Here is an 18,493-nt window from a genome sequence, read left to right on the forward strand (position 1 = left end):
CTACAACCTAGCCCCCCACGTGGCTGCCTGCACTCACATCTGGGCAACGAGGGTCGGTGATCGACGGGCACCCAGATCTTCTGTACCCGGCTCTGGGTCAGTTCCAACGGCATCTTCGTAGCTGTATTCGGCGACCCGCCACCCCTGGAGGAAAGACTCCGACTTGGGGAGAAGAGCAGCAGCAGATCCCCCCGGAACAAAGGACAGGAAGGGTGCGTCCGCCTGCACGCGGCTGGGCGCTCCCTTGCACTGCTTTGGAAAATGTGCTTTGTGCGGAGTCTCGGAGGAAGGATCGCCTGAGCGGAGACACGAGACAGATGAGAGCGGCGTGGAGTTGCGGCTGCTGCACTGCTGACTAGTCGGCTCTGTTCAAAAGCTCAGGGATGCTCCAGCGCAGTGACAGCCACGGTCCCAACACCCAGCACTGCCACTTGCTCCTCTCCAGTTCTGTCGGGATGCCACACGCACTGCCCGGCCTTTTAAGATCTGACCGGTAGCGCGGCGCGTCAGCCTCGGGGCGGGCCGCATTCTTTGCGTCCCAGCCCCCTTTCACGTGGAGAGAAGGGTGGGCAAGGCCAAGAGACAGCCTGCTGCCGCCCCCTGCGGGTGGACGAGAGCAGCACGCTCTGTTCCTGCAACCCAGGCTGGTTCTTTCGTCCTCCTTTCCGTCCCTAAGTTTATTCCCTAAGGGCGCAAGACAGGAACGGAGTCCCCAAATAATTCCAGCCACTTTCCTCATCTGTGCTTGGAAGGCAGCAGCGATCTGATAATGTCCAATGTGGTTCGTTGACAGTCCTCCACCCCTACACACACACACACACACACACACACACACACAGAGCTAGAGCTATGTAAAAGCATCTTCCCAGTTCAGCCTTACAAGCCGTGGGAGCCCCAACACCATGCACCATAGTTACATGATTTGGGGACTGGCTCAGTCCAAGTGAAGACGCAGGTCAGAGCTGCCTCCTGGTAACACCTGTGCATTATCGCCCACTATGTCCCCTGCCATTGCTGACACTGCCACCTCCGGGCACGGGCGCATACTTTTCCTGAATCCCCGGGAAACATGCTTGGGTAGTGTTGCTACCCCTCACTCAGTGCTACCGTGCCTGGCGCTTGAAGGGGGGCAATAAATAAATAAGGAAGGAAGGAAGGTTCGACCGAAAAGGAACTTTGGGATGCGGGGGGCGGTTGGTATTATTTTCCCTTTCAACATGGGCCATATTCCATACCCCTTCTGCAAGTAGTGATTAAAAGTAGACCCCATTCCCTCTCCCATTACCGGACTATGAGCCCCAAAGTAACTATCAAGGGACAGCTAGATCCTAAATTCATGTCACCCACCCAACCCCCACGCGCCCGCTCTAGCACACCGGCTATATTTTGTTTGATGTGAACATGCCCTCGCTTCCTTTCCGATTTTTGCACTTTGCATAGGCTGGAGATACATGCATAACAGGCAATCGTTGAACCGCCAGAGTTCATTTATTCAGCGACGATCTAAGGGATCTTTCGGTGAGGACCGCTGCACGGGAGGCCGTGGAGACAAGACACTTTAAATGTGATTTTAGCGAAGGAAGCCTCCGCTCAGAAGATCTGCCTTGCTTAGCGCAAGCTGCACACGTCGCGGTGAAGCTGAGCTGTGATTGGAGGCGCTCGCGGAACCCCACACTGCAGTGGAAAAGTCTGCGCAGAGGCTGCCACACGTCGCGCACGTCCTGCATGCTCTGCTGGGAGGGCGCCGGCCCCCCGGCGGCGGGCGCAGCTGCTCTGTTCCCAACCCAGCCCGCCCCGCCTGGGGCCTCCGCCTTGCCTTCTCCGGCAGCCTGGCGAGCTTAGGAGACCTGGAGCTCACCTGGCGAGTAGCCCTTGGGAACCTCCCAGCTCTAACCGCCATTCCTGCACCCTGCTCTCCGGTACCACCCTCCTCAATACCTGTCCCCAACCCCAGGACAGCTTTGCTGACCTTCCGATTTCTGTGCTCAGGCAGCTGTTCAGAAAGAAACCCGGTGCATTACATTTAAACTTGTTTTTCTTCAGTGAGAGCAAATGCCAGAGGTGACACCCTAGAAAGCCCAAGGGAGAATCTCGCTCCACTCCTGAAATTAGAATGGACTGACTCGACAAGGAAAACATCTAGTAGTCTCCAGAAGGGTTCCCTTACTGGTATTTGCAAGCTGAGGGGGAGGGGGAAGGGATGGGGGTGAGAGTGCATCCCTGCCAGGAGACTCCCCACTCCCGACTCCCAATAACCATAGTGCACCTGGACGCTTGTAAAGTTTCCACTAGGTTTTCTGTTTGTTTTGCTTTGTTTGAGACAGTTTTCCTATGCAGCCCAGGCCGGCCTCAAGCTTGCTCCTTTCTCAGCCTGGTATTACAGGCCTGTGCCATGTTCCCAGGTGCCCGCTTGAGTTTGCACACACCTACAAGCCAGGCAAATGGCCAGATGTCAAAGCTTAGGAACAGATTGCTGGGAACCGCCAGGGAGAACGTGGTGGGAATGGTACCAGTGGAGAACGATCTTTTATTTCTCTTTTATCATGTTTAAATCTCTCGATTTAAGGTCAGTCCTCAAGTCAGGTGGCAGCTAAGCATTCTCAGATGGGGCAGTTTTCCTTTCCTGGAGTCAACAATGTAGTGGGTACCCAGAACAAACACTAAGTTCTCCAGTCACTTCTGCTACCAGGTAGGTAAAGGGAAATCACCTTTACCCTGCCTAGGGCTCCAGATATCTAGGAAAGGGTGGAATGTGAGGCACACAGCTGAATTCACACTTGTTTGTTGGTCCTCTGAAGCTGTCGGCTTGCAACCACAGGTAAAAGCTGTGTTTGTGGAAGGCAAAACTGCTCCAACATGATCCTCCTTAGGACCAACCTTGCTACACCTACATTCAAAGGTTTCCTCCTCAGCTTTGCTGTTTAGACATCCTTCCAATTCCTCCCTTAGTTCTGTTAATACACCCTTATCTTTACCTCAAACGCAGTCCCCTAGGGCTTCACTAACTCCCAGGTTCCCAGGTGGATATTATGAACTCAGCTCTTTAGAAGACACAGCCAAGAATGTGAACATTCTTTAAGTCGGGTGACTTATAGCCAGGTGACTCCAATCACTAGGACTGATTGACAACTTCCTTTAGATTGAGTCACAATCTAGACCCTGCTAAAGCCAAAAGAAAGTACTGTGCATTCTAGTCCACATTCCACAGCCCTCTACCCCTTGTCTACAGGAAGGAGCGAAGGGAAGATTGGAGATTAGAAAGGTCAAGGAATCGAGTCAAAGACCAAGGAGGAAGGAAGGCAGTTAGGAAGAAGGTTTGTGCGGGGTGAATTGTTTTGTTTTAGAAACAGGGTCTCATGTAACCCATACCATCAAGAGATCATAAGCATGAGCCCTCACGCCTGGTTTATATGATGCTGAGGACTGAACCTGAAGTTCCATGCATACTAGGCAAGTATTCTACCAACTGAGGGACATTCCCAGCCGTGTGTGTGTGTGTGTGTGTGTGTGTGCGCGTGTTTATGTGCATGTGTGTGTGTATGTACGTGTGTGTATGTATGTGCGTATGTGTGTGTGCGTGTGTATGTGCATGTGTGTGTATGTGTGTGTATGTGCGTGCGTGTGTGTGTGTATGTGTGTGTGTGTGTGTATGTGTGTGTATGTGCATGTGTGTGTGTGTGTGTGTGTGTGTGTGTGTATGTACGTGTGTGTGTGTGTGTGTGTGTGTGTGTGTGTGTGTGTGTTAAGGTGATCACATACTTGACACAAGCAGCAGAACGCTGTCCCTCCCAGGTGGTCATATTACACACCCACACCCACACCCACACCCACAAGAGCGCTGAGAAGAACCCTAAGCAAAGGAAGACCGGACTGTTACTCAGCTTCACCTGACACAGTTAAGCTGCCCCGGGTGAAATGTCCCACCTAACACACGCTGGAGTGCTCTATGTGTGAATTCAGTGAGCCAGGTCTAACCTTAGCAAAAAGGACATGGAAGTGTTTTTCTCACCACAACCTTTGTTTCTATTCTCTGGCCAGTGTCACCAAGTCCTTCCCAGAGTCGCCAAGATGTGGTTATCAACAGCAGCAGCACGTGACTCCGTTGCCTTACTCTTACACCAGCTCCTTAGACTTAAACATTTAAACCTCCTTGGTGCCTGTGCCTCCTCCCCAGGGAAAGCTGGGGGGCGGGGGGGGGACAAGCTGTGGCAAGCTGTGAGCAGTCTCACGTTGCTAATTAGACCCAGTGTCAGTAGTTGCTCTCTTGAAAGAGCCCATGTATGAGAGAGTGAAGCAAGGCTCCAAATAATAAACAAACCTTTATCATCATCCCAAGATGGCTTTTAGTCACAAAATATGACTTCTTTAAGAATGGAAATAGAGATTTGAGGGTAGCTGCCCAGATGACATTGGAGGTTCCCAAAACCAGCTCATAGATTGTATGTATATATTTTTTAAAAATTTCGAAGTTAGCCGGGCGTGGTGGCGCACACCTTTAATCCCAGCACTCGGGAGGCAGAGGCAGGCGGATTTCTGAGTTCGAGGCCAACCTGGTCTACAAAGTGAGTTCCAGGACAGCCAGGGCTATACAGAGAAACCCTGTCTCGAAAAAAAAAAAAAAAAAATTTGAAGTTGCCAGTCATGCAGGACCACTACTGTAGGCTAGACCACAAAAAGGCAGGGACTAAGAGGATCAGAAAGCTTCGCTAGTAGCACTTGGGAGGTAGAGGCAAGTGGATCTCTGAGTTCAAGGCCAGCTTAGTCCATATAGCCAGTTCTAAGAAAGCCAGGGCTACTGCTATATGATGGTTTGTATATGCTTGGTCCAGGGAGTGGCACTATTAGAAGGTGTGGCCTTGTTGGAGTAGGTGTGTCACTGTGGGTATGGGATTAAGACCCTCATCCTAGCTGCCTGGAAGCACCAGTCTAATGCTAGCAGCCTTCAGATGAAGATGTAGAACTCTCAGCTCCTCCTGCACCATGCCTGCCTGGATGTTGCAATGATCCCGGAGTCTTCATGATAACGAATGGAACCTCTGAACCTGTAAGCCAACCCCAATTAAATCTTCTCCTTTATAAGATTTGCCTTGGTCAAGGTGTCTGTTCACAGCAGTGAAACCCTAACTAAGACAGAAGTTGGTACCAGGGACTAAGGAATTGCTGTGATAGGCCTGACCCTGCATTTGCTTGGAAGAATGTGGATTTGGGGACTTTGGATTTGGAAAGCAGGGGAAAGCTTTAAATGGGGCTTAATGGGCTATCTTAGTAGGAATACGGACGACTTTATTACTGAGAGTGATTTGAATAGCGAGGATCTAATACAAGAGGTTTCAGTAGAGAATTTCAATATGTGACCTAGAGATGATTTTTGTGGTATTTTGGTGAAGAATGTGGCTACTTTTTGCCCTTGCCTGAAGAATCTGCCTGAGACTAAGGTAAAGAGACTCAGATTAATTACATTGACAAAGGAAGTCTCTGAAACACCCATCATAGGCTTTGTTCTCTGGTTAAGTCTCAGGAAGAGCATTTTAAACAAGCATAACAAGCTGAAAAGGTAAAAATATAAAATATATGGTTTAAATATTAAAGGACTGGGATGGAGAGATGGCTCAGCAGTTAACTCCAGAGGTCCTGAGTTCAATTCCCATCAACCACATGGTGGCTCATAACCATCTGTAATGGGATCCAATGCCCACTTCTGGTGTGTCTGGAAGTAGCTACAGTGTGCTCATATACATAAAATAAATAAATAAATCTTTTTAAAAATAAATAAATATTAAAGGAATATATAATATACACAGGGTGGTGAGCCACCCTGTGGGTTCTAGAAATTGAACCCAGGACCCCTGCAAGAACAAGTGCTCTTTTAAAAAAATATATTTATTATTATATGTAAGTACACTGTAGCTATCTTCAGACACACCAGAATAGGGCATCAGATCTCATTCTGGATAGTTGTGAGCCACCATGTGGTTGCTGGGATTTGAACTTAGGACCTTTAGAAGAGCAGTCAGTGCTCTTAGCCACTGAGCCACCTTTCCAGCCTGAGCAAGTGCTCTTGAGCCAACACTCCAGCCTAAATTTTTTGATTTTTGTGAGAGCACATCTCACTCTGTGGCCTAAGCGAGCATGTGACTCTCAGTTCTCCCGTTTTGGCTCCCCAAGTGCTGGGTGACAGGGTTAATCTTCCTCATGCCACTCTCGGCTAGACTGTTATTCATTTACTTAATTGGTGTTTTTAGAGAAGGCGTCATATAGATAGCGTTGGCCTGGAACTTTCCATAGTCCCTGAAGATGACACTGAACTCTAACACTCTCTCTCTCTCTCTCTCTCTCTCTCAATAAAGAAAAAAAAAAAACACTTTTATGTGCACCCTCTGTGTGCAAATCCTCCAGACCTGGAGTTAGAGATGGCTTTTATTCACAGGTGGAGATACCAGGATTTGAACTCAGGTCCTCAGGAAGAGCAGCCAGTGCTCTTAACCACTGAGCCTTCTCTCCAGTCCTGACACAGAACTCCTGGTTCTACTGCCTCTACCTCCTAAGTTCGAGGATTACGGGCTCGTGTGCCTTCATGTCTAGCTTATGTGGTGCTGGGGACTGAACCCAAGACTTGAGACACAAGAAATAAACACTCTGCCAACTGAGTTACAACCCCAGGCCCTGGGTATTGGTTTATATTTTGAAATTAGCTCATGAGATGCAAACCGGACTGGCACTGAATTCAAGACCCTGCCTCAGTCTCCTGAATTGTTGGGAATACAGGCATGTCCTACCATGCTAGGCAAGCCTTGTCTTGTTTACAAATGACATTCTGCTCAGTTCCTTGGGACAAAAGCTTTCTGTTGGTGTCTTATGTGCAGCATTACATGTCACATTACACTGAGAAGGTTTTAAGATCCTCTGTCAGGCTCTTAACCCCATCGAGACACAGAGAAATTGTTCTAACAGAGGTTGGCTCAGCACTTGGGAGGCAAAGGCAGGCTGATCTCTGAGTTTGAGGCCAGCCTGGTCTACAAAGTGAGTTCCATGACAGCCAAGACTACATGGGGAAACCCTGTCTTTAAAAACAAACAAACAAAAAAGTGTTATAATACATGACAATACATATATATATATACACACACATATGACTCAGAATACTCATGCTTCTCCAAAGCACAATATTCTATAATTCCCAACTAGTTTTCATTTTGATATTTTATTCTAAGATGTCAACATTAGAGGAAGTTGAGCAAAAAGGTCATGGTATTCCATGTACTATTTTGCAAACTGTTCTGAGTTAGTTTATAGTTATTTCAAAACAAAGAGATATAGTTTTAGTGCTTTGTTGTTGATGTTTGTTTTGTTTTTGTTTGTTTGTTTGTTCTTTGTTTTGACAGGGTCTCACTGTGTAGGCCCAGCCGTCCGGGATTCACTGTGCAGACCAGGCTGTCCTGGAGCCCTGCCTACCTCTGCCTCCTGAGTGCTGGGATCAAAGGCATGCACTGCCATGCCTCACTAATAGCTGAAATTTTTTTAATGTTTATAAATGAGTGATAACTCAGTTTGTCGCTTAGCTAGTGTAGATCCTGATGACGAGAGGCTGGACTTGACAGGGTGGCAATAGAGAACTCCATGGTGCTGGGTGGGGGTGGAGGGGGGGGTGGGGGTGGCACACGTATGTATTGTGGGCACTCCAGAGCAAACACAGGAGCATCAGGAGTTCAAGGTTATTCAGCCTGGGCTACATAGATCCTGCCTCAAACAAACAAACACACAAACACAGAACTCATGGGGTAGTGATCGCATGTGTTGACCTCAGCGTTGCTTTTTGCATATGACATGTATGTACATATATGGATGAAATTTGCATTGATGTCCGAGAAAACCAGGTGTTGTGTAACAGTTTCCGACAAGACTAAAACCTTCGGGGGCTGGAGAGATGTCTCAGCAGTTAAGAGCACTGTCTACTCTTCCAGAGATCCAGAGTTCAATTCCCAGCAACCACATTGTGGCTCACAACCATCTGTAATGGGATCTGACGCCCTCTTCTGGTATGTCTGAAGACAGCTACGACGTACTCATATAAATAAAATAAATCAATCTCTTCTTAAAAAAATTAAAACCTTCAATCCTTCAGGGGAGCTCCTTAAGCAGGGAGAACTCTTCAAGAACTCCCTGAAATGAATCAGATTCCTAGCGCTACCCCCATCACCCACCTAGAACCCTTACTCGCAGTAAGCTGAGTCTAGCTGCAAAGAAGACCCCCAGACAGTCAGACTGAGCTGCAGAAAAGACTCTGAGAGGAGAAACATGGCCAAAGATGACTCCGGAACCAGACTAGCTGCCTGGAAGAAGCAGAAACCAGCAGAACTTCCTGCAAGAGATTTAGGTCAACTGAGGTATCTGGAAAGGATGCTCTCCAGCCAGTTGAGCTGCCTGCAGGCTGTGCACAGTGTGCTCCAGGTTCCCAGTTTTGTGAGTTGTCACCCAAGCTGGGACAGGCTTTGATGATGCAGCTGTCTTTGAGTTGTTTCTTTTCCTGTAAGTAACCCTTCTGTCATATTCCTGGAAGTAACCCCAATAGAACTCATTGGTTTACCAAGTTGGACTTCGGTAAGTAGCGTCCGTACTTTGCTTTGTCGTGGGGATGTTCCCTATCTGGGGTGAGTAGATGTATGTGTTGTATCTCCACAGGAAAGGTTTTGACACACAACACTGGGGTAGAGCAGAGGCTGGGTAGTCTTTGAGGTGGGAGGGGTGGTGATGGTTGAGCCTAAGTTTAAGGTAGATCTTTGGAGACAATCAAGTGTCTATATAGTCTTCACCTCTAAGAGCAAGCTTTAAAAAAGAAACAGCTGCAGGTGATGCATACTGGAACATGATGGCTCACAAAGTGGGCATGGGCAATGGAGGTTAGAGTGTGGTTCAGTTGGTAGAGTGCTGATCTAGCATGCACGAAGTCCTTGGTTCAATTCCCAGCACAATACCAAGCAGATCTCGTGTGCCTACTTGTAATCTCAGCACTGGGAGGGGAGGAAAGAAAGATTCTGAGTCCAAAGCCATCCTTGCTACACAATAAGTTTGAAACTAGCCTGGGATACAGGAGACCCTGCTGCAAAATAACAAGAATGATACATGGGCATGATGGTGAATGTCTGTGATCCCAGCACTCAGGAAGCTGAGACAGGAGAATAATGAGTTCAAGGCCAAGCTGAACTGCATACAGACTCTAGGTTCGAAAACAAATCCAGCTGCAAGCACACATCTGTAATTCCAGTTGTTAGAAAGAACATGATCAGCTTCCAAATGCTGACACCATTGCATACAATAGCAAGATTTTGCTGAAAGGACCCAGATATAGCTGTCTCTTGTGAGACTATCCCAGGGCCTAGCAAACACAGAAGTGGATGCTCACAGTCAGCTATTGAATGGACCACAGGGCCCCCAATGGAGGAACTAGAGAAAGCACCCAAGGAACTAAAGGGAACTGCAACCCTATAGGTTGAACAACAATATGAACTAAGCAGTACCCCGGAGCTCTTGTCTCTAGCTGCATATGTATCAAAAGATGGCCTAGTACTAGCAGCGCACTGCACTGCATGGGCTCCAAGATTTTAGGATTATACTAAGAAAATGAAAGTATTCATATATTTAGAACATGCATTGACAATCTTTTGACAATGCAAAAATAAAAGGAACTAGTTAGTTAAAAAAATCAAGTTTTCAAATTAATTTCTGTTTTGTTGATATTTTCTGGCATTTTGGTTGAAATATATCCACCCTGAAGTCCCTTTTCCTCATCTTTGAGATGCCTCCTTGGTAATGACAAAACCAATAAACATCTCCTTTATTATATATATATATAAAAAAAAAAAAAAGATGGCCTAGTCGGCCATCACTGCAAAGAGAGGCCCATTGGACTTGCAAACTTTATATGCCCCAGTACAGGGGAATGCCAGGGCCAAAAAGGGGAGTGGGTGGGTAGGGGAGTGGGTGGGTGGGGGGGGGGTATGGGGACTTTTGGTATAGCATTGGAAATGTAAATGAGCTAAACACCTAATAAAAAATGGGAAAAAAATTGAAAAGAAGAAAAAAAAAGTTTGCATTCACTTAGTGAAGGATTTTATGTTTTACAAAGAGGTCAGGAGAATTCAAAATGTGTTTATTTATCATCTGCTCTATAAGAAGATTTGAGAAATAAAAATTGTGGGTATAAAGAAAGGAGACAAAAAAAAAAATCTCAGTAAAACAAATCCTTGAACAAGAAAGGCTAAATATTAGGGCAGAAGAACTGACTACAGGCAACAGAAGTGAGTTTTGAAAACGGATGTAAAGCTAATTATTTTTCCTGGGATAATTCTGCCATAGATTTTATTGGTGATGTTTTGGTATTGGATAAGTTCATGCAATGATTCCAGAGTGAAGGTGTGAAGCTTGGTGTAAATCTCCATGGCTTTGGGATGGTTATTCCAACTCTACAGGGGTTTATTGAGATGCATAGTCTTTGGATCTGGTTAACTTGGGTATGTGATGTTCCTTATTTGCAAGTCTTTTTTATAATAAGGTTTATAATAAATAAATAAATAAAATTATTTTTTTCTACCAAAAAAAAAGAAAGAACATGATCAGGAGAGGCCAGTGACTGGTGGTTTGAATAAGAACAGCCACCATCAACTCTTGTGTTTGAATAATTAGTCATCAGAGAATGGCACTACTTGAGAAAGGTTAGGAGGTAGTTAGCCTTGTTGGAGGAAATGTGTCATTGTGGGTAGACTTTGAGATTTCAAAAGCCCAAGCCCAAACTCAACCCAGTGGTTGTCTCTTCCTGCTGCCTGCTGATCCAGATGTAGAACTCTCAGGTACTTCTCCAGCACCATGCCTGCCTGCATGCTTCCTTGCTTCCCACCATGCTGATAATGGACTAAACCTCTCAATTGTAAGCCAGCCCGAATTAAATGTTTTCATAAGAGTTGTCGTGGTCATGATGTCTCTTCACAGTAATAAAAAAGTAAGCAAGACAATGACTACATAGTGACTCTGAGGCCATGCTGTCTCAAAACAACAATGACAAAAATTTGGTTACAACAGAAGCAATTTTAGGCAGATATGGTGGCTTATGTTTGTAACCCCAGAATTTGAGAGGCAGAGGCAGGAGTATCATTGTACGTTTCTGGGCAGCCTAAGCTACAGAGGGACTTTGCCTGCTAAAAGAAGAGGAAAAGAAAAGGGAGGAGGAAGAGGAGGAAGAGGAAGAGGAGATTACAATGAGGAGGAAGAGGGGGAAGCAATTCCAGGCACCCTCTAAACCTTGCAGGCTGAGATAGCTGACTGTTACAATCCAGCAGAAACCCATCGACAAAACTTGCCCAGCCGGAATGGAAGGAAGGGCAGAGAAGAAACTCTGGTACCAGGCTGATAAGATGGCTCAGCCAGCAGGTAAAAGAAATGGCCCTGATTCTGTGCTGAAAGAAGAGAACCCCCCCCCCACACACACACACACACTTCTCGTTCATGAGTGCACACTGATAGGGGTAGTCAAAGTCTACCTACCCTACACTGAACCCAGGCCTGAGGAGACGGCAAAACAGCCCATCTTCTGCTGAGTATGGAAAAATGAGCCCCAGTGCTGCTCGCAGGGATCAGTTGAGAAAGTAGGGGAGGGCGCTGTGTCACAAGGCCTGCCTGCCAGCGCCTGTGGTGTAAACACGTGCTGTGGAGCAACTCCCAGCTGACAAACAAGGTTGGCATCCTTCCCTTTCTCTTCCCCTTATACGAGTCTTACTTCTCTCAGTGGAAAACAGCCTAAAAATAGAGCTGGATCGGGAAAAAAAAAAATGAATGCAGGTTTTGGAAAGCAATGCTAAGTTGATGTTAGAAAACCTACTCCAGCTGGGCTGTGTTAATACATAGTATTCAGTTGAGAGAATGGGTCGGTCTGGGCTAGCCAGAGATAAGAACGAGCCTGTTGGATTCTGCATGGTGACTTTTAAAGGGAGTGGAAAGAAATCGATGTATCTTCAGAGAAGGGCTATCCGGTTGTTTCCTGTGAGGAGCAGATAAAAAAACTAGATGTAAAATACAGAACATCTGGCTCAGTTGGTAAGGCAAAGCCCTGGTGTTCTGTCCAAGCACTGCAGGATCAATCTGAGAGTGGTAGACAATCCTAGCAATGGAGAGAGGAGGCTAAAGCTCAGGGACACCTTTAGCCCCACAGCAAGCCAAGCGTGGTCACTCACGCCTATAGTCCTATCCCTCAGAAGGATCTCCATGAGTTTGGGGTCAGCCTGGGCTACAGAATGAGACGCTATCTCGGCACATCGCTCCCCCCAAACAATAAGACCATAGCTAAGATAGCAGCTTCTTACAAAGATACAAGGACTTCTCTTCTGCCCGTGGAGGTCAGAGAGCAACCTTTGGAAGTACATTCTCTCATTCCTCCCCAGATTCCAGGGGTTGATCTGAGGCTGTCAGTCTCGTGAGGCAAGTGCTTTTACCTGTTGACCCATATCATCAGCCCACCGTGAGCTGTGCCCACCGTGCTGTGCCCGTGATAAAACATTAGGTGCCAGCTGGAAGGGTTAAAGAGAGATTCGCTTGGGGGATGAGTAGCAGCAGGCTAGAAAGATCTCCAGCATCTATCCTATTACCATCCCCACAGCGTCCAGTTCCCAACTACGACATCTGGAAATCAAAGCAGCTGGTCTCCAAACAGCCTTGCAAATGAGGGAATCTATGATGTCTTGGGTGGCCTACACCCTCTTCCACACCACAACTGCTCAGCAGACAAGTCTCTGCTCTCAAGGATTCTTTTCTGTCTTTGAGTCTCTGAGTGCAATTCAGAGGGAGTGTGAGTGTAAAGCTACTGACTGAGCCTGTAGTGACTGTGTTCGTCACTTTGCATCTATCCCTGTCACAAAACACCTAACACAGAGGGAGAAGGGCTGATTTTGGCTCATGGTTGCAGTGATCTTAAACAGCGATAGGGTAGCTCTATTGCTTCAGTACTACTATGACATAGAATATCAAGAGTGTGAGGATGTGGCAGAGCAGGACAGACAGACAGGAGCCAAAGAGAGAGACCAGACAGAGACACAGACAGATCAGAGAGACAGTGGAGTCTGGGGACAAGAACCAGGCCATTCCCTATTGATCTCCTTCCTCTGAACAGAGTCCACCTCGTGATTTCTATCACATCCCATCAATGAATTATGAATGTATTAATAGATTGTTTCATTGATAAGGTCAGAGCCCTAGGGATCCAATCATTGAGAAAAAGCCTTGAACATAGAATTCTTAGTGGGAAACTATAGATTGAGACACAACAGTAACACCATTAACTACCTTTGTAGTCAAGGGAATAGAAGTCTCGGGGCAAAACCTTCCTTTGACAAGGCCCCAGAAAGTTTCCTTACTGGTAGGGAAGCCATCCTTACTGGTAGGGGTTCACAGAGTACTGGTAAAGTGAGATCACACCTCAAGTAGAAATAGTACACTTCCTACTTTTAATTTTTTAGTTTTTTGAGACAAGATCTCATGTAGCCTAGGTCGGCCTTGAACTCCAGATGGTCTTGCCTCCATCTTCTGAGAGCTTGGATTACAGATAAACTGATTGTTTTCCTGTTGCCAAGATAAATATCCTCCGAGCAAAGCAATCATGTGAGTAGGGATTATGATGGCTCACTGTCCGTTCACACTCAAAGCACCATTACACAACCCTTATTATATAGGGAGGAATAGGAAGGAGTCAGGAACAGCAAGTGTACATTGAAAGGTCAATCAATAAAAAAGATGGGATGTATGGAGATAGTAGACTATCACTGAGCAAACAAAAGGATGGAGCTTAGATAAGACTCCAGAACATTATGCTAAGCAAAGTAAGCCAACCACCAGCGTGATTGATTCCACTTATCTGAGACTATTAAGCAGCTTGATTCTGTATGGAAAACCGTGCATAGAGTAATGGATGCCAAGGTCTGAGAGAAGACAGAAACACTGAGGGGAGAGTTTCAGTTTTTGCAAGACAAGAACATTCTAGAGGTCTGTTGCACAATGAAGCAAATACACTTAAGCCGACTGACCTGCACACTGGCAAATGTTAAAGGGGACAATTCTGTATTGCGTGCTTCCACCATAATATAAAACTTCTAAAATTGCTTTTTAAAATGTATACCAATACTCTTTAAAAAAACAAAAAACAAAACAAAACAAAACAAACAAAAAAAAAAAAACCAAGGGCGTGCGTCACAGAAGAGAGGGAAAAATTGTTCTACGAGAATTCATGGCTTTTCTCAGAAACCTGTGATCCTGTCACATCTGCAGAAATATGTTTTCTTTGATAAACACAGAACAATGATGGGAAGCTGGAAACCCCAGCTACCTGTGAGATAAGCACTCTGGATCAAACTCATTTCCCGGTTCTCATCTATGCTCTGGATTTGCTTGGTTCCACTTTTGATTTTGGTGTTTGTTGTTTGGTTTTTGGTTTTGGTTTTGGTTTTCTGAGACTGGATCTTACTTACCATGTAGCCTTGGCTGGCCTGGGACTCAGTACGTACACCAGGCTGACACTGAACTCTCAGCAATCTTTCTCTGCCTTCAAACTCCAAAGTAGTGGAGTTTCAGATGTGACCTTCTACACTCAGCCCTTTCCTTGTTTTAAAGAAATACGCTCTGGAGTGTTTAGAGACAGAGAGGTAGGTAGGTGGATGGACAGACAGATTAGACAGAAAGACAGAAAAGTTAGAGTAGCAGGCTAACACTTGTAGAAGCCGGGTAAAAGCTATCGGAAATACCTTGCCCTATTTTTGCAATATTTCAGTAAAGTTATTACAAAATGGAAAGTTAAAACTTGAAAATGCTAAAGGTCATGCAAAAAAAAAAAACGTCAGCAACTCTGCACATCCCCTCAGAAGGCTCTTCCTCCACTTGGACACTACAAATCTGATCAGAATTCTTAGGGCTCATACATGATTAATGAACAGAGACACCTCTGAGTCATACAACTTTGAAGCCTGTAATCTCAGGCACATGGCTGTGATATCGGCACTCAGTATGCTGGGACAGGAGGATTGCTATGAGTTTGTGCTCGTTAGTCCTAACTGTCAAATTGATAAAACCTAGAATCACCTGGAATAAAAGTCTTAGGAATTATCTACATCAGGTTCATCTACGGGGGCAGATGCAACCCCTTGTGGGCGGCACCAATCCTCTATACAAAGGGACCTGAACAAAGTTAAGCAATCCAGCTGAGAGCAAGTAAGGATCCATTCATTTATTCTCTTTCTGCTCTTGACTGTGGATATGATGCTGTAATTCTTGCCTTAACTTCTCCACAACAATTAACTATGAGCTAGAACTATAAAACAAGCAAACCCTTCCTTCTTTAAGTTGCTTTAGACCACGTATTTTATTGCAGCCATAGAAATGCAAGTAGAACAGAGTTTAGCCTGAGCTAAACAGTTAAGTTCCAAGTAGCCATGTCTACATTTAAACCAAACAAGTATTTCAGTTGGTAGAGTGCTTGAATGTATACACAAAACCCCAGGGTTCCATTTACACCGCTACAAAGCGTCTGTAATTCCAGCACTCAGAAGCTGAGGCCAAAGAATCAGGAGGTCAAGGCAGTCTGGGCTATATGAGACCCTGCTTGAAAAACAAACATTCAAACAAACAAACAAAAAGCAAAAAAAAGGAAAAGCAACGGAGTCTATAGCTCAATGTCAGAGTGGCTGGCTGGAATACACAAGGCTCTGGGATTCAATTCTTAACACCTAAACCAAAATGTGACAGATAATGATTAATACATTTAATTGAACTTGGCAGTTCCTGGCAACACTTAAATAAAGACCTTCGATAAGTGAAAGCAGTGAAGTCCACTCTCACCGCAGTGGCAGGGTACTCAGCCCACACCACCGTACATGAATATTATACTGCACCATCCTAGCGGGGCAGCATAAATCACAGCACTTCAGGCAGTAGAGGAAGCAGAGAGAGACCAACAGGCACTGGCTTCTTCATTTGAAGACAGTGCTCCCAAAATCCATGAGATGCTTGCACATTCAACTCCCTGGCCAGACTGAGTGACAGCCCACACCCATCTGCAAATAAAGGGGCAAAGATTGTCTCCTAGCTGGCCCACTGTCCAGAACTCTTCTACTACAGAAGAGGATGAAATCGATGCTGGGTGGCTGCTAGCATCTCTCCCAGTATCAGTTTCCTATAAGGACATAGTCAACAAACACCAAAAATTAAAAAATAAAACAAAAGTCTTTTAAAGCCTTCTCCATGAGATGGACCCACACCTGACCCTGCTACAATGGCCAAGAATCTGAGACTAGACAGGACCGCAGACTCCTAATGACAAACTGCTATCCACATAGATCACTGCCTCACACAGGCCCCATTGGAGAAGCCTCCTCTTGCAGTAGATGGGAACCAACACAGAGACCACAACTAGGAAATGTGAAGAGCCTGGGATTTTGGAACACTCGTTCCTAAATGAGATATCTTCACCAGAGCCCTCCCCTATGTAAAAGAGGAGGTAAAAACATTAGGAGACCCAGAGGCGATGAATGACCCCACTCCAAAAAAGCACATATGAACTCAGAGACTGTAGCAGCCTGCACGGCCTGCACAGGTTCAAGACTGACAGGGTCCCAGCACTGAGAAGGGAAAGTAGACATGGGTTCCAGGAATGCAACTGATAACCAAGAATGCACTGGCAAGGGAAAGCTCAGTTTCCTCCGATGTAGTCTCTCTGAGTATATGAGCTGGGAGAAGAGTAGTTGGCCAGCGCAAAGTATTCTCCGTGGGCAGTAGGCGGTGGTAGCACCTGTCTCCAGTCTCAACACTCAGGAGGCAGATGGATGTCTGAGTTCAAGGCCAACCTAGTCTAAGTTCCAGGACATCCTGGTCTACACAGAGAAACTCTGCCTCAAAAAAAAAAAAAAAATCAGCAACAACGAACAGAGGGCAGCGATGTTGTGTGTTTGTAAATGGTTTTCCTCATTTTGGTTGGTTTAGGCCTTTGTGGGGGGGGGGGCTGGGGGGAGGGCTGGTGGTGGTGTTGGTTTTTTGGTTTTTCGAGACAGGGTTTCTCTGTGTAGCCCTAGCTGTCCTGGGACTCACTCTGTAGACCAGGCTGGCCTTGAACTCAGAAATCTGCCTGCCTTTTCCTCCCAAGTGCTGGGATTAAAGGTGTGCACCACCACTGCCCGGCTGTGTGTTCTCTTTAAAAAGAAACAGAGAAGGAAAGAAAGGCAGCTAAATACCTTGTGTTGCGTGCTTAAAATCCCAACATCTTGAAAACCCAGCATTCTGGAGGCTGAGGCAGGAGAATTGCCCAGAGTCCAAAGCCACCTTGGACTACATAATGGGTTCAGCCTGGACTACAAAGTGAAGCCCCGTTTCAGAAAGCAAAGCAGAACAAAACCCAAAGGAGATGGATAGGGCTGAGAGATGGCTCAGTTGTTTGCCTGGCATGATGGAAGCCCTGGGTTTGCTCTCTAGCATGGCATAAGGGGGTGTGATGGGACATGCCTGCCATCCCAGCACTAGAGAAGTGCAATCAGGAAGATCAGAAGTTCTATGTCATTCTCAGCTACATAGTGAGCTTGAAGCCAGACTCTACCACACAGTAGATTCTGGGGCCAGCCTGGGCTACCATGCTGAGATTTAAGAATGAATAAATGATTAACAATTGGAGAAGAGAAGGAAGGAGCTGTTGATGTACTACACAGGAGTGAGAGTGGTCCCTGGGAGTTTTTTAAGTATGTATAGCATGTATGTATATATAGTATTTATGCATGTATGTATGGTACACATGTACGCATGTATGTATGTATGTATGTATGTATGTATGTATGTGTGTATGTATTGTTGATGTTGGGAATGAATACCACAGTCCATACTGTAGAGGCCAGGGGGCATCTCTCTAGAGTCATTGTCTGCTTCACCAGGTAGATCCCATGGACTGAAGTGAGGTAGTCAGGCTTAAGGGCAAGGCATTTACTACACCATCCACCTTGCTGACTCAGGGCTGGCAATGGCCTCACGCTTACTATGTAGCCAAAGCTAGCCTTGAATTTTTGCTTCTCCTCCATCCACCTCCCAAGTACTGAGATACCAATGGGTCACCGCCATGCAGGTTCTTAGCCGAGCTCTGAAACCCACTCTAGGTCCAGTGACGACAGACAGAGGACAGGGAAGTCCACAGAGCACAGAAGTCACCATCTCTCCCCGGTGACAGCCTCCACATCCACATTTCTTCCTTCCCAACTCTCCAAGTTTTGTTGTTTTGTATGCATGTGAGGGATATCTTGTTTGTTGTTTACTTTAAAATAAAATATAAAGGATGTATTCAAAAATACATCTACTGAATTGACATCTGTTTGTTTGTTTTCAGGACTCTGTAGCCCCTGGCTGGTCTGCAGCTCATTATGTATCACTCTGTGTCTCAGGCCGGCCTCAACCTCCTGGTGACTAGAATTACATATGTGGGAACGTGAGA

The 18,493-nt window shown here is 46.0% G+C and overlaps 1 protein-coding gene and 1 long non-coding RNA gene across 12 annotated transcripts in view; one reads left to right on the plus strand and one right to left on the minus strand.

Moving 5' to 3' along the window:
- Pfkfb3 (6-phosphofructo-2-kinase/fructose-2,6-biphosphatase 3) overlaps nt 1-18,493 on the minus strand; it is an 82,642-nt gene that overhangs the window by 30,158 nt on the left and 33,991 nt on the right. For 7 of the 11 annotated variants that reach the window (NM_001177752.1, NM_133232.3, NM_001177754.1 and 4 more), the window contains exon 1: nt 38-503. The exons of 2 other annotated variants lie outside the window; for them this stretch is intronic. In NM_001177752.1, coding sequence (NP_001171223.1) covers nt 38-113 — 76 coding nt within the window. In that variant the 5' untranslated portion in view covers nt 114-503. Of the gene's footprint in view, nt 1-37; nt 547-11,535; nt 11,559-18,493 lie in introns of those variants that run through there. 2 more of the 11 variants (XM_006497368.2, XM_030247921.1) reach the window with 2 other exon arrangements.
- Gm52500 lies at nt 423-4,872 on the plus strand. Its single transcript, XR_003953759.1, has 3 exons — nt 423-1,919; nt 2,567-2,689; nt 4,039-4,872. It is a non-coding gene; the product is annotated as a predicted gene, 52500 (long non-coding RNA).

This window comes from Mus musculus, chromosome 2, assembly GCF_000001635.26.
Source record: "Mus musculus strain C57BL/6J chromosome 2, GRCm38.p6 C57BL/6J".
In the NCBI taxonomy this organism is placed as follows: Eukaryota; Metazoa; Chordata; class Mammalia; order Rodentia; family Muridae; genus Mus; species Mus musculus.